Raw genomic sequence first — 16,348 nt, 5'->3', positions numbered from 1 at the left:
GAAGCCCTCAGTTTGTTTCCCAGAGTCCATAGTCTCTCAGGGTTCATTCCCCCTTCTGTTTACCCCCCCCTTCATTCTTCCCTTCCTTCCCCTACAGATCATCCTATTTCTTATGTTCCATAAATGAGTGAAACCATATGATAATTGTCTTTCTCTGCTTGACTTATTTCACTTAGCATTATCTCCTCCAGTCCCGTCCATGTTGCTGCAAATGTTGTGTAATCACTGTTTCTGATGGCTGAGTAATATTCCATTGTATATATGGACCACATCTTCTTAATCCAGTCATCTGTTGAAGGGCATCTCAGCTCCTTCCACGATTTAGCTATTGTGGACAATGCTGCTATGAACATTGGGGTGCATAAGGCCCTTCTCTTCACTACATCTATATCTTTGGGGTAAATACCCAGTAGTGCAATTGCTGGGTCATAGGGCAGCTCCATTTTTAACCTCCACACTGTTTTCCAGAGTGGCTGTACCAACTTGCATTCCCACCAACAGTGTAAGAGGGATCCCCTTTCTCCACATCCTCTCCAACAATTGTTGTTTCCTGCCTTGTCAATTTTTGCCATTCTAACTGGCATAAGGTGGTATCTCAGTGTGGTTTTGATTTGAATTTCCCTGATGGCTAATGATTTTGAACATTTTTTCATGTGTCTGTTAGCCATTTGTATGTCTTCATTAGAAAAGTGTCTGTTCATATCTTCTGCCCATTTTATGATTTGTTTCTTAATCTGAAGGTCATAATCTGAAGAAATCTACAATTCAATGTACTCTCTATCAAATATCCAATGGCATAATTCACAGAAATAGAACAACCCTAATGTATGTATGGAACCACAAAAGACCCTGAATAACCAAAGTAATCTTGAGAAAAAACACACCTGGAGCTATCACAATTCTTGATTTCAAATTATAATGCAAAGCTATAGTAATCAAAACAGTATGGCACTGGCATAAAAAGAGACACAGAGATCAACAGAATAAAGAGCCCTGAAATATACCCATGCATATATGGTCAATTAATTTACAACAAAGAAGCCAAAAATATATAATGAGGAAAGGAGAGTCTCTTCAATATCTGGTGTTTGGAAAACTGGACAGCCACATGCAACAGAATGAAACTGGATCACTATCATACATCATACAAATCAATTAACTCAAAACAGATTAAAAGACTTGAATGTAAGCCCTGAAACCATAAAATTCTGAAAAGAAAACATAGGCAGTAGGCTCCCTGAAATTGGTCTTGGTGATGGTATTTTGGATCGGACACCAAAAGTAAAGCCAACAAAAGAAAAAAATAAACAAGTGGAACTATGTCAAACAAAAAAAGTTTCTGCACAGCAAAGGAAACCATCAACATAATGAAAAGGTGAACTACTGAATACAATCCAATTTAAAAATGGCAGAGGAACTGAATAGACATTTTTTGAACAGATAGCCAACAGGTACATGAAAAGGTACTCAACACCACTAATCATCAGGGGAATCACATATCAAAAGCATGAGCTATCACCTATTAAAATGGTTATTATCCAAAAAAAACCAAAATAAATAACAAGCGTTGGCAAGGATGTGGAGAAAAGGAAATTCTTATGCACTGTAGTGGAAATGTAAATTGATGCAATCCCTACGGAAAAACAGTATGGAGGTCCTCAAAAAATTAAAAGAACTACCATACAATCCAGCAATTCTGCTTCTGAATATTTATTCAAAGAAAAGAAAAACATGAACTAGAAGAGATGCATGCACCTCCCTGTTCACTGCAGCATTAATAGCCAAGATATGGAAACCACCTAAATGTCCATTGATAAATGGATAAAGAAAATAAACTGTATACACACACACACACACACACACACACACACTAGAATATTATTCAGCCATTAAAAAAAAAGGAAATTTTGCCATTTGTAACAAGGATGAACCTTGATGGCCTTATGCTAAGTGAAATAAGTCAGACAAATACCATCCAACCAACTTAAACGTAGAATGCTTAAAAAAAAAAAAAAAAAAAAAGCCAAGCTCATGCTCACAGATACAGAGAACAGACCGGCAGCTGTAAGAGGTGGAGTGAGAGATATGCAAAATGTGTAAAGGGAATCAAAATGTTAAGAACTTCTAGTTCTACAGCAAGTCAGTCATGGAGATGTATGTAATGTACAGCATGGCAACCACGGTTAACAATACCGTACTGCATATTTCAGCACTGCTGAGCGAGTAAATCTTAGAAGTGCTCATCAAAAGAAAAAAGTTCTGTAATTAACTATGTATGATAATGGATATTCGACTTACTGTGATCATTTCCCATTATGTACAAATACTGAACTGTTACAGTGCACACATAAAACTAATATATACTAATGTTGCATGTCAATTATACAAAAAAAAAGATCTATAAATGTTCGTGTACAGGCACATATATATTCACTAATTTCTGTAAATGTTAATGGATTTTTGCCTACGGGAAAAAAAGACACAGACTACGGTATGTTAATAAACAATAATAAAACCTTATGCAAAATATGACACCAACAAAGGTGTACATACACATTTCAAAAAGATTTACTTACCAATGATTCATCATAATCATTAAGGTAAAACAATTGAGACTTCACATTCCAATAGGCAAAAAGGTTATCCAACCGGATTAACTGAAAATAAATCAAGTTTATTATATGTTTCATTTTCTTCTTTAACATATGCTATTTTCAGAAGACTCAAATAATGGAGTCATATGATAGTTAACGCAAATAAACACAATTCACATAAATACTTTATATATATTAACATTCACCTTTCTAAAAGTCATTTTTATTAAGTCTGGGGATTGACAAAATATTTTACCTTACGAAATAGTTTCTCAGTTTCATCATGTAAACATGGAATCCAGTTTTGATCAGTTGTCTAAAAAGAAAATTAAAAAACAGAGAAAGTGTTATTTACATGTGAAATGGCAGACTTATAAATTGTACCAACCATGCCCTTGACCAACTTCCCATAAAAGTGTTCTTGAAAACATTCAGTGAAAGAACATTCACTGACCACAAGAAAGCCTCTGCTTTCAAAGAGCTCACTGCTGACTGAAAAAGCAAACAAATAAACAAGCAATTACAGGTTAGTGCCACCCTAAAGGTTAAATACACAGTTCTCAGAATAAGGTAAGAGCCTCAGACTTACGGATATAATGGAAAAAGTGATGTCCAATATATGATATATGAATAGAAATTGTTGATTTTAAGGTCAGTAAGGAATATGATTCGGAGTAGGAAAATATACAAATATGCAAAATGTTCAGGGCACTAAAGAAGCCCAGTATGGCCAGAGAACATAAAGCAAAGAAGTGAAACCAGATGTTACCTGGGGTCAGATTACAAAACGATTATAAACTATTTTAAAACGAAACTATTGACATTATTCCAATAGCAATGAGATGCCACTGAGGTGAATAAAGTGTTTAGATGATTATTCTACAAAGATGGTTTTCATTTTTTGGTAGAGAACTGAAGAGATGACAACAGTCAAGTTTTCAAACTTGAGCGTGCATCAAAATCACCTGGAGGGCTTTCCAAAACCTAGATTGCTGGGTCCCCACTTGAGTTTCTAACTGAGTATGTCTGGACTAGGACACCAGTTTCCAAAGTCTCCCAAAGGTGATGGTCAACACCACTGCTGTCACAGTTACCCATTACCTCCACAGCCACAGCCAATGGTTAATTCTCCATCCTTATTTTTCAAACTTACGTCAGCATTTGACAGTTTATCCCACCCGACTTCGTTCAATAACGTTTCATTTGGCTTTCCTTATTTATTTTGCTTGTAGTGGATCCATGTTTTAAGAAGAAATTATACACAAAAACCCAACGGATATAACAAATAAAAGCAGGTAATGAAATACTACACTGCAATTAAACTGAATTATGTGTAGCAACACAAGTGTCAAAAACACTGTCAAGAAAAATGAAAATGTAAAGAAAAATCACGTAAAATATTACTTAGGATGTTTATCTCTGGGAAAGGGTGAAGAGTAGACAACAAAACATATTTAAACTTTACTCCTAACAGTTTATTCTTTAAAAGTATTTATAACTTAAGTGACAAATTCCACAACTGTCCATTCTGGATGCAAGCTAGTGTTTCATAATCCTCTACTTGCTCATATACTTTAAAAATTCCTCAATTTGAAAAACTAGACAGGAAGAAAGTTTGCCATAATATTAATAATGGTAGTGAGGAGATGAGTGATTTTTTTTTATGCTTTTCAAGACTTACCAAAGTTTCTGAAATAAACATTCATTACTTTTACTTTCTACCTTTTTAAGAAATGTATTTTTAAGGAAAAAAAGTATCGAGTGTTCTAATTTGCAAATAGGTCCTCATATTTTAAACTAAATTTCATAATCAACCATTTTTTGAAATGCTGAACTACCTACTCCCAATTCCAATCCAGCCTATGCACTTTCTGTACTAATTCTATATCGACAACTACTTCTGATGCTGGCACACACAAACAATAATTAATAGTTAGATGAACTATACAACACAAATATGGTTAAATTTCTTTTCAAAGTACCTGCATGCTGAGATTTTGAAGGGAAATACCAAATGACAATGGGTTGTCTCGATTTGTGATCTGAAGAGAAAAGAGCAAATTTTACTCAGATTTTTAGTAGTTAAAATTCATTTTATCAAAAAAGTTCATTTTCTGGGAAATATTCTATTTCAAACATTCAAAAACATTTTACTACTTTCTACAACAAATTATACTCCTGTATTTTTCCAAATCTAATTAAAATATCAAGTATCGATGTATTATTGTACAGTAAATCTGCATGTCTTCCAGTTTATCAAAAAAGCTTATTGATAAATTGACTTCACAATAGTACTTTGAGAAGTCAATAATTATTCGTTTCAGAGAGAATACAGGATCTATTTGAGATAATCTAAATCTAGCTCTACTGATTCCTACACCAGTATAATTTCCACAAGGTAAATATAAAGCATTTTAAAATACATAACTGCTAAATTCATAATGCCCAACTATCAAAGATGATTGTAATATAAAAAGGCATTTTCCTCCATTATCTGATTTTTGAACATTTCAGGAAAGTGCAATCAAGGCAATAAACACTGCAAATAAAAACTATAATTACAGAAAAGAAATATCAAGTCATTTTTGGCTCTGTGTCCCTCCACTTCTCAGCATCCAATAGGCTGACCACTAAAGCAAACATAAAAATAAGTTTCACCTATTAAAATACTTACATCATCCTCATAACGAATATGGATGTTGGAAATTTTCACTTGAAGATTTTTTATGATCTGAGTAATTAATTTTTCTGTAAAAGTGTCCTGTTTCTCCACCCGATGTTTGTCTACAAGAGTAAACATTTTTTTAACTTGAATGAAAAATACACTGTATTCACATTTCAAGGTAACATAAACATCACCATGTTAAAGAAAAAAATCTGTATTTGTAAACAGAACACTAAGAGTCTGCTTTCCCAAAGTCTTCCATACCAATAGACTTTTCAAAGGCAACCAGATATAAAGTTTTGAAAACCTATTTTTCTAATAAAACTAACGCCAACCACGTAAAACTTACTGCCATTAAATTTTACAACTTCTGTTAACTATACCTGAGTACATAAAGATTTGGAAAACAATGAAGATTATTAGATAAAAATTATAATGGGCTTAAATTAGAAAAGCCAGAAATAGCAGGAAATAGGAATCTCCCTTAAAATTAGTGATACTATCACAAGTTGTACGCTGTTTGATATATAAAATAGTTGAATATGCTTCTCTTCCTGATGAATCCAACATGAAGACCTAAGATTCTTTCCCTTTCTCAAGGGAATGAAATTCATCATTTGTTTCATTTTCTAAAAAAGGTATTAACTGTTTCCAGTTTCAAAACTTTCCAGGGGAACAAAAGAATAAAGGATTGAGGTTCCTAATTTCTTTTTTAACATGCCTTTGAGGGGCGCCTAGATGGCTCAGTTGGTTGAGTTTCCAACTCTTGATTTCGGCTCAGGTCATAACCTTGGGGTCCTGGGATCAAGCCCTGCATTGGGTTCTGTGCTCAGAGGAGAGTCGGCCCAAGGATTCTCTCTCTCCTCTCCCTCTGCCCCTCCCCCTAAGATAATAAATCTTTGAAAAAAATATGCCTTTGATAACACAAGTTACCATCCCCTTCCCCCATTTGAAAATGCCAATGAAAACTATCTCATTTCCTATTTCTAGTCCTGTTCCACCTGTACATACATATTATCTGTCTTTTCTTCTAATTATGTACTACTTCCTAATTCAACTGGCCCAGGAGGACAAGCCGATGAAGGTATGTTTACATCAAATCCAAGATTCAGTTAACAGATCAGTAATTACACTTAACTACAAAAGAACTTTAGAATAAGTAAACAAAATATAAGCTCTTTGAAGACCGAGCATTTTAACCTTTGATTACCACCACATCCTAATAAAATCGTTTGCTCTATGAATCTATTCGTTCAATTCAATGCAAAATCTTCATTTCCCTATCCAGTAGCTTCCTTCCGAATTCCTTATCCCGCTCAGATTCCATAACCTAGTATTTCACCAACACTTTAAACTCTTTTGTTCCTGAATAAACCCAACTATCTACTTTTCATATAAACATGTTTACACCTGGCCAGTTGAGGACGGGAGGAGACAAATCACAACAGGATAGATGGTAAAGTCTATAAATTAGGTATCACCAACTTCACCCCAATAGCAAACTTACATTATTCCACTCCACTTGTTCACACACTCCAGAACAATTATGTCAAAATTCTGATTCTCCTCAAAGGTCTAATGACCCTTCCACTGCTCTCTTTACTCTGAGAGGACTCGCCTTCAACTTAGGAAGAAACAGAAGTTCCTTCTCTATAATCATCACTCAAGGACCCATGACATGCATGACATGAATAAAATGATTTCTTTATCCTCACTTTACCTGATACCTCATTGGGATCTAATGCATTCTTTGCTTCCTAAAACACTCTTTTCCTATGAAATTATAATCCCTCAATTTCTACTTATCTCATTACTCTTTCTTGATTTTCTATGTTCCTCCTCTAATACAATCATTAAATGCTGGATTTCCTTAAGGCTCAGTCTCAGGATTGTTACTATTCTCCTATACCACTGCTTCAGGGAATCTCATCCACACTTTATAGCTTAAACTATGTTCCTAATGCTGGTAACTCACAATTGAATATTAAAGTATAAAGTGAGATATAGTCACAGAGAAATTGATACATTCAACAAACTACAAATAGATAAGTATGGCTAGAACAAAGAATAGAAGAAAAAGAAGTGGGGCCAGTAACGAGGCTAAAGAGGTAGACAGGATTCAAGTCCTATGAACTTTTATGAATCATGCCAAACAGTTTAAACTTCTACCTGATAATAATAAGCTACCACTAATAAATTTGAAGCATAATTAAATATTTCTATTTTAGACCTACATAAAAATAGGAGGGACTTCTGATTAAACATAGTGGGTTGTTAACCATTTCTTCACTTCTCAGTAAAACCCCACCAATGCAAAAGTTAAGGAGAAAAGTAAATAAATCCCCAAGGCCAATAATAAAGATGAGTCGAAAACCAGAACCCTGCAAAGATTCAGAAACTAGAGTCCTCATGGGTGCCTGGGTGGCTCAGTCTGTTAAATGTCTGCCTTCAGCTCAGGTCATGATAGCAGGGTACTGGGATCAAGCCCCACGTCATACTCTCTGCTCTACAGGAAGTCTGCTTCTCCCTCTCCCTCTGCTTGTGCTCTCTCGCTTGCTCTCCCTCTCTTTCAAAAAAATAAAATCTTAAAAAAAAAAAAAAAAAAGAAGAAGAAACTAGAGTCCTCAGAAAACATAAATGGCAGGAAGAGGATGATAATACAAGTATTAGCTTAAGTCTGTGTAATTAGTAGTTAAGACTTCCAGGTATCTTCCCGCCCCTAGTCCACATAGCCAAGCAATTACCCCTTTTCATTTCTAGTGCGAAGCATGAATTTATTGTGAAGAAAATAAACGTGACTATAGACTCTGAAACCATGTACTTAAAGATACAGGGAGATCCATCATATCGAAACCACATTAAGAAAAAGTTCTATATAATAAATAATCACACCCACATTCACCCTACTATTGCCAAGTAAATAAATAAAGGTGTGCCACAAAACACATGTAATCAGAGTATATATACTATTTGGCTCAGTATTAAGCACTTAGACGTAGCCATGATAATATAAACAATGAATATTGATTTAACCAAGCATGCAATTATACTGGAAAGACAGAAAAATGGGTCGACCTTATAGTCCATAAATCAAGCAGTAGAGGTGTAATCACCTTAGGCAGCAATACAGAGATAAACACAAAAAACACCTTAAAACTTGAAAGCAGGTCTGCACGGAGTAGGCTTAGGGGCTAAGCCAGAAGACAGAATTTTTTGTTTTAATTATGGGTACTATATTACTTATTAACTTTAAAGCTATATATATTATTTTGATTAAGGTGAAAATAACTTTTAAAAGGCAAAAGCCTAGGAGACTTAGCAAAGGAAGGACTGGAAAAGAAGATTCTGGGGAAAATGGCAGAGTAGAAAACAACAAGAATCTGTGTTCTTAGTTAGATAACAACTGAATAGGCAAATTGCCTAATGTAAATATTCTGGAACTCTAGAGTCTCTTTGAGGACTTGCAACTTGCAGAAGAAGGCTTGAAAGTAAACTAAACTTCATTTACATCAATATTAGATCTTAGCACAGTAGCAGCTCTCCATCCCCTATCCTCAGGCCCATGGCAGTGAACTGTGCACTTACTCCTGGAGCAGCTTGCACTCAACTTGCCGGAGCCAAGGTGGGAAAAAAAAGGACCCATCCTTCAAATATTTGGAGATCTGAGCTCTCAAGGCTGATTGCTCCTCCAGATCAAAAAGAGAAGGGTGATCCACAGATGCTGCACCTTTCTCCACTGTTGCAAGCCCCTTCCTCTCCAGTTGATGAGACATCCAGGGCATTTAAAGGACTCACAGTCTTTTTTATTTTTGCCCCCCTTCATTATTCTCTTCTCCTCTTTTGTAAGCAAAAGATTAAAGACTAGGACATTCAAATGCAACTTCATACACAGGGAAAATAAGAATGTGACCACACATGTTCAGGGAAAGGAATAGGCTCAGGCTTAGAAAAGACCTGAGAATACCTTACATTTACACCTCAGGCTGATCCTTGGACTAGGGAATCCTATGATAACAAAAAATAACAAAAACATTAAAAAAAAAACACAGAAAACCACAGGAATAGGGGTGAATTTCATTTCCACAGGTACCACATTATATCCAAATACCCAGATTTCAGTGAGAAATCGCAAGGCATACAAAGAAACAGGAAGGTATGGCCCATTCAAAGGACAAAAAAGTAAGTTAACAAAACTATTCCTGAAAAAGATCTGATGACAGATCTACTAGACAGACTTTTTTTTTTAAAGATTTTATTTATTTATTTGAGAGAGCTAGAGAGCTAGTGAGAGAGCACAAGTGGGGTGAGGAGCAAAGGGAGAAAGAGGCTCTCCACTGAGCAGGGAGCCTGATGTGGGGCTCAATCCCAGGACTCCGGGATCATAACCTGTGAAGGCAGACACTTAACTGACCGAGCCACCCAGGCGCCCCTCTACTAGACAGATTCTAAAACAAGTATCACATAGATGCTCAAGAACTGAAGGAAGGTGTGGAGAACATCAAGAAAATAATATATGAATAAAATGGAAATACACATTTCCTAGAGTAAGCCGCCAAGGGGTTTGGAAGTGAGGAGGGGTAGAATGGGTGGGTTATTATTTAATGGGTATAAAGTTTCAATTTTACAAGAAAAAAAGAGCTATAAAGATGGATGGTAGTAATGGTTGCACAACACTACAAATGTACTCAATCCCACTGAACTGTACACTTAAAAATCGTTAAGGTGGGGGGTGCCTGGGTGGCTCAGTCGGTTAAGCATCTGCCTTCGGCTCAGGTCACGATCTCAGGGTCCTGGGATGGAGACCCGCATCAGGCTCCTTGCTCAGCAGGGAGTCTGCTTCTCCCTCTCCCTCTGCCCCTCACCCAGCTCATGCTCGCTCTCTCTCTCTCAAATAAATAAAATTTTTTAAAATGGTTAAGATTGTAAACTTTGTTATATGTATGCCACAAAAAAAATATAAAAGAAAAAGATGATTTGGGTATAGTGGTGAACAACTACACAGGATATGAAAGAACTGAGAGAAGTAAAAACAATTATAAGAAGTGTTGCCAGAAATTGTGTTAAATCTCCTTTAATATTTTTACCTCTTTGTCAAAACGGAAATATTTATTATTGGATTTCATTTTTTTATTAAAAAATAAATGCATGGCAAGGTTGGTGATATAAATATACAAATATTTTTAAGATGATTAGCTATTTATTAGACGAAGGACAGATGAACAGAAGATAAGCAGATAACTAGGTTAGGAAGATCATTTTGTGTTTGATAAGACAGGCTGCAGTATATTTACATACTAAGGAGAAAGCTTCACTAGCGAGAACCGAGTACAAAAAGTACCTGGTGATAGTGACCACTACACAAGGGGAAAGGAAATAGATTTCTACAGGACAGCTCTTCCACTGAGAAAAGTAAAGGGTTGAAGTAATGGACTATTTGGTCTAGGCTGAATAGGAAAGAATACGAACCCACAGAGTAAACAAACAGATTTGGAAAAACATAAAGATAGCAAGGGACTAAGTACACCCAAAAGATTAAGAATTGATATAATGGGATTTTTTTTAAAGCTAGAAAACAAAATATAATTGATGAAATTAATTATTATAGTTAAAAACCCTACCCTTATAAGCTACGTATATTACTTGTCATAAGGTAAGTTTCTATAAAATTTCTGTAAACATAAAATACACAAACCACATTAAAATTTCCCATAATAAGATTCCCCGTAATAAGATTCCCTCATACTTGTTAAATAATGTCATTGTTTCCAGAAAAAAATAATACTCAAATGTGATATTTAGGTCTTTTCTCCTTTTCTTATTACCATTCTTATTTACTGTTTCCTTTACCTTGATCAGCTACTTTTTGTTTTGCTTCTTCTATTCGTTTAAGTTCATGTTGCTTTGCTTCCAAGAGTTGTTTTTCTTCTTTTAAAGGATCATATTTTATTTCTACAGAAAGCATTAAAAAGAATATTTAATTACCTTAAGTATAATCATTCTAAAATATATCCTTGAAAATAATCACTAATTCAAAGTCTGCAAAAATTTAGAGTAAAAATCAATCTGAATTTCCAAATGCTAATTTAAATATAAAAGTTACCTCAAAAATTCATCAAAAGTATTTTGAATATAATTATCAAATATAAAGATTTTTCCACCCACAAATAAAAGTACTTTAAGTTATAATGTTTAAAATTGACTTACTAGACGAAGGCACTATGAGTAAATAAATGTCTCCCAGGACAGCTTCAACTGGTTGAGTATACAGGTTTTTCCATGGAATTGTAAGATTAAGATTACCTACATGAATTTTTAGAAAAAGGACAAAAAATATTATTCATTCAACCGCATTTACTGCCAGCCTATTTTCTGTCAGACATTAGAAGAAATAAAGTGACAAGCTGAGTCACTTTACAGAAAGCTATTTTACAACCACAAACAATAAGCCTTTGTTGTGATGATTTGAAATTATGTCTATTAGTACTGTCGGAAAATCTACTAAATGATAGTCTAAAAATTTACAAGTTTCTACTTATGGCAATCTGTACCACAAACATTAGTATTCTTCCACAATTAACCAACTACCCTTGATATTATAACTTTGATTTTCCTAATTCTTACTCTAAATCACTGTATTTATATTACATTTTCAAAAGGTAGACTATAAAATTGAAGGGTGTATTTTTCATATAGAGACTATATATATACATAATATTTATGTATGATTACGATTATAAGTGTATGTATGCACAGATTTCTATGGTAACAAAGACATGGACAAAATTAGAAAATCATTCAAACTAATGAAAATGTTTTACTACAATCTATTAGCAAAGTATTTTTTAAAGCATTAGATTTCTTGAATTAAAATATATCATGTAAGGTATTCATTATACTGATTCTAGTCTTGTGAATTTAGAAAATTTCCATAATAGAGGTGGGGGGGATTAAAAAAAGAAAATTTCCATAATAGTTTTAAAATATTTTAAAATTTTTTAAAAAGCATGAGTCAATTGATTTAGAAATAGTTACCATAATTGGCAAGGGAATGATTAACACCACAACGGCTGCATTAACTGGTTAGTAATTGGGGAAGGGAAAAAAAATCTACACAGATTTATCTCATTACATAACACCAAAATTCCATATTTAAAAAAATCCAAATTGAGAAAAAGATTTCATCTTACAATATCAATCCAGAGAAAAAGAACCAAACTATCTGATTTCTAAAAGACAGATGACTTTCTAAGTTTTAAAATCAGAGAAGATATGACCATTTCAAATTTGAGTACAGTACAAAATATAAGCAGAATGAGCACATTGTGACAAATCTGATACAATTTATAAATGTATCAGACTGCTTATACACATACACATAAAGAATCCAAAAAAGTAAACAAAAAAACAGAGAACAGTGACAAAATAGCATTAAACAATCAAAGAAACACATGTAAAGTTAATAATATATCATTTTCACCAGTAAATCTTGAAACAAAAAAAAATTTTCCTCTCAATATAAAGTACAGACTTTTAGAAAATTTGGAAAATACACAAAAATATAAACAAAGGTAATTCCAAAATATAACTACTTCTAAAATACGTATATATTTATACTTGCCATATATGTACTTTTGCATGTTACATGAAGGAACTTTGAAAGATCAATAACATTACCAACACCCAGTAACAGCAAGGGAAGGGGTGCCTGGGTGGCTCAGTCAGTTGAGCGTCTGACCCTTGGTTTTGGCTCAGATGATGATCTCAAGGTCATAGGATCAAGCCCCACTGTGGGCTCTGCACTCAGCAGGGAGTCGGCTTGAAGATTCTCTCTCTCCCTCTCCTTCTGCTCCTCCCCAACTTGTTCTCTCTCCTCTCTTAATAAATAAAGTCTTAAAAGAAAAAAAAATAGCAAGGGGAAAATATGTTCCTATAAAACTAGCTGTAACGCTATACTGCTCATTTGGAAATGTATACTACTTTCACTCAACAAATTGTGTGACAGGTATTGTACTAAGCGGTGAGAATAAAAATTAAACCGACTTAAGAAACTTACTCTCTAGAAGAAAAAAAATAAATAATGATATAAAAGAATGACAGGTGCTAGGACAGAGGTATGCAAACAACCTCAGAAACTAAGTTTCTGATTCGTCCCTAGCCACACTGCCTGGCTGATGCAGAATTGACTCCTTAGACCATATACCCATGATCAATCAAAATACAGCAGTAACTAGTCAGAAACCTAAGAAACCAAGAGAGTTATGCTATTAAACACATTGGCTCTCAATGAACTCATTTTTAACACCTAACAAGATGTATAATTTTATAGTTTTTTTAAACAAGGGATATATGGACCACATGGTATTTTTAAGTTACACAACTAAGTTCTACCCAGATGAGAACACATGATTTTCAATTACTGCTCAGAAACATTAAAAATATCACATTAAAAAGAGACTAGCATATAATTCTTACTCTACATCCAGCAAGGAGGACATTCAAATAATAAGCACAGCTTACCTATATGGCCAACTTTAACTTTAAATGGTACATCCAGCTGACTCTACAAAAATATCATATATAAAATATTAGTACCTATACAGGCCAACAAAACAGAGGACTATTTTTTTCTTCCCAAAAATTATTTAAAGGGTGAACTCAACGCCTTGTCTTTACCCTCAACACCTATTTAAATTTTAGATACATAACTGTAATATTCTCAAATCCACAAAATTCAGGGAGGCTGATCATTTTTAAATGAATAGGGGGAAAGTTCTACAGTAATACAGACCACCTAAGTTACCCATACCAAAATCATACTGCTTTTACATTGTACGGGGGGAGGGGAGAGGAATTTCACTATCAGTTTGTCCTCACAGGGAGGTTAAAACTCCATTTTGCAGGGGCGCCTGGGTGGCTCAGTCGTTAAGCGTCTGCCTTCGGCTCAGGGCGTGATCCCAGTGTTCTGGGATCGAGCCCCACATCAGGCTCCTACGCTAGGAGCCTGCTTCTTCCTCTCCCACTCCCCCTGCTTGTGTTCCCTCTCTCGCTGGCTGTCTCTCTGTCAAATAAATAAAATCTTTAAAAAAAAAAAATCCTTCCTTAAAAAAAAAAAAAAAAAAAAACTCCATTTTGCAAAAAGTATCCTCAAAAAAATTTCTCCCCATCCAACAGGGAAAAGAACAACTTTTTCAGTAAGAGGTGCTGAGAAAACTCAATATCCACACACAAAAGAATGAAGTTAGACCCCTACCCTATAACCATATATAAAAATTAACTTGAAATGGACATAAGACCTAAACATAAGAACTAAAACTATAAAACCCTTAGAAGAAAATATATGGTAAAATCTTGACATCAGATCTGGGAATGATTTCTTGGATATCATACCAAAGACATAATCAACAAAAGAAAAACATAGATGAAATTTCACCAAGATTAAAAACATTAGTACATCAAAGGATACAGTCGACAGAGGCATAAGGCCACATAAAGAATGGGGGTAAGTTTTGCAAATCATAATCTGATAAGGGAAAATATTAAGAATATTTAAAGAATTACAATTTGAACAAAGACGTGATTTAAAAAATTGGCAATTTTCACTAGACATGTCCAAAGAACATATACAAATGACCAATAAGCACATGATACAATGCTCAATCTCACTAGTTATGAGGGAAATGCTAAGAAAAAAACAAAATGAGACACCACTTTATATCTATTAAGATGGGTATTATCAAAAAACAAAAAATAGTACCTGGCTGGGTCAGTCAGTAGAGCATGTGACTCTTGATCTTAGGGTCATGAATTTGAGCCCAACATTGGGAAGACTATACTTAAATTTTTTTTTAAAAGAACATTAAAAAATAAATGTTAGCAAAGATGTGGAGAAACTGGAAACTACATGTGTTTGTGATGGGAATATAAAATGGTTCAGCCACCATGGAAAACAGAGTGGCAGTTCTTGAAAAGGCTAAACATAAAATTACCATAAAATCCAGCAATTCCACTAATAGGCATTTATCCATGGGGACTGAAAATGGTAACTGAACAGACATGTGTATTGCCAATGTTACAGCAATATTATTCACAAGAGCCAAAAGGCAGAAACAACTCGAGTGTACATCAGTATATGAATGGATAAACAAAACACTGCATATGGATACAGAGGAATATTATGCAGCCATAAAAAGAATACTGTTCTGATACAAACAACATAGACAAACCTTAAAGAAATTATGCTAAGTGAAATATGTTGAACAGAGTATGACAAACATAGCATGGTTCCACTTATATGAGCTACATGGAACAGGCAAATTCAGAGAGTCAGAAAGTAGATTAGAGGTTAACAGGGTCTACATGGAACAGGAATGGGCACTTATTTATTAATGGTTATAGGGTTCCCTCTGACCTAAGGGAAAAGTTACAGAAAAAGATATTGGTTGATAGTCATACAAATTCATACATGTAATTACTATCACTGAATTCTTGGGTAAGAAAAGGCTACCACAGCATTAAAAAAAAAAAAAAAAACAATTCTTGGAAAGATCAATTAACCATTTAAAATAAAATCACAGAAAAGAATTAGGAATATTTTTAAATGGGGAAAATTACACTGTCAAATTGTGCTTTTTAAGGAAATGAAAAGTCCACTTTGTAAAATCCACATTTTGCAAAAATTGTTTTCATAAAGTTTTCTCAAAGCTTGAATAATTTAAGATGACAAAGTAAATCAAGAAGTCTACATAGTTATAAATGCACTGACATTACACATTTTTTTACTCAAAACCTACGAGAGGGGTGCCTGGGGGCGCAGTCAGGTGTCTGACTCTTAATTTCAGCTCAGGTTATGATCTCAGGGTCATGGGACTGAGCCATGCATCAGGCTATACACTCAGCACGGAACCTGCTGGAGATTCTCTCTCCCTCTTCCTCTATCCCTCCACACCTTACACGCTCTAAAATAAACAGAACCTAAGAGGCAAAACAAAAAAACAAAAACCTACCAGAGCATTTTCTTTAATTTCAAGATTCTTCAAGGCCACAGCTCCTAAAAAAGATTTAAAAAATAAAATTAAAATACTAAAATATT

The 16,348-nt window shown here is 34.4% G+C and overlaps 1 protein-coding gene across 3 annotated transcripts in view; it reads right to left on the bottom strand.

The window, feature by feature from the left end:
• VPS13A (vacuolar protein sorting 13 homolog A) overlaps nt 1–16,348 on the bottom strand; it is a 226,192-nt gene that overhangs the window by 190,729 nt on the left and 19,115 nt on the right. For all 3 annotated transcript variants that reach the window (XM_045781058.2, XM_045781059.2, XM_045781060.2), the window contains exons 2-9: nt 16,263–16,306; nt 13,777–13,819; nt 11,464–11,559; nt 11,107–11,208; nt 5,269–5,378; nt 4,577–4,636; nt 2,851–2,910; nt 2,577–2,657 (exon numbers count right to left, since the gene is read on the bottom strand). In XM_045781058.2, the coding sequence (XP_045637014.2) occupies nt 2,577–2,657; nt 2,851–2,910; nt 4,577–4,636; nt 5,269–5,378; nt 11,107–11,208; nt 11,464–11,559; nt 13,777–13,819; nt 16,263–16,306 (596 nt within the window). The remainder of the gene's footprint in view (nt 1–2,576; nt 2,658–2,850; nt 2,911–4,576; nt 4,637–5,268; nt 5,379–11,106; nt 11,209–11,463; nt 11,560–13,776; nt 13,820–16,262; nt 16,307–16,348) is intronic.

Source organism: Ursus americanus, chromosome 34 (assembly GCF_024610735.1).
Source record: "Ursus americanus isolate L20-20 chromosome 34, mUrsAme1.1.p, whole genome shotgun sequence".
NCBI lineage: Eukaryota > Metazoa > Chordata > Mammalia > Carnivora > Ursidae > Ursus > Ursus americanus.
This window is presented reverse-complemented; position numbering and strand designations above follow the sequence as displayed.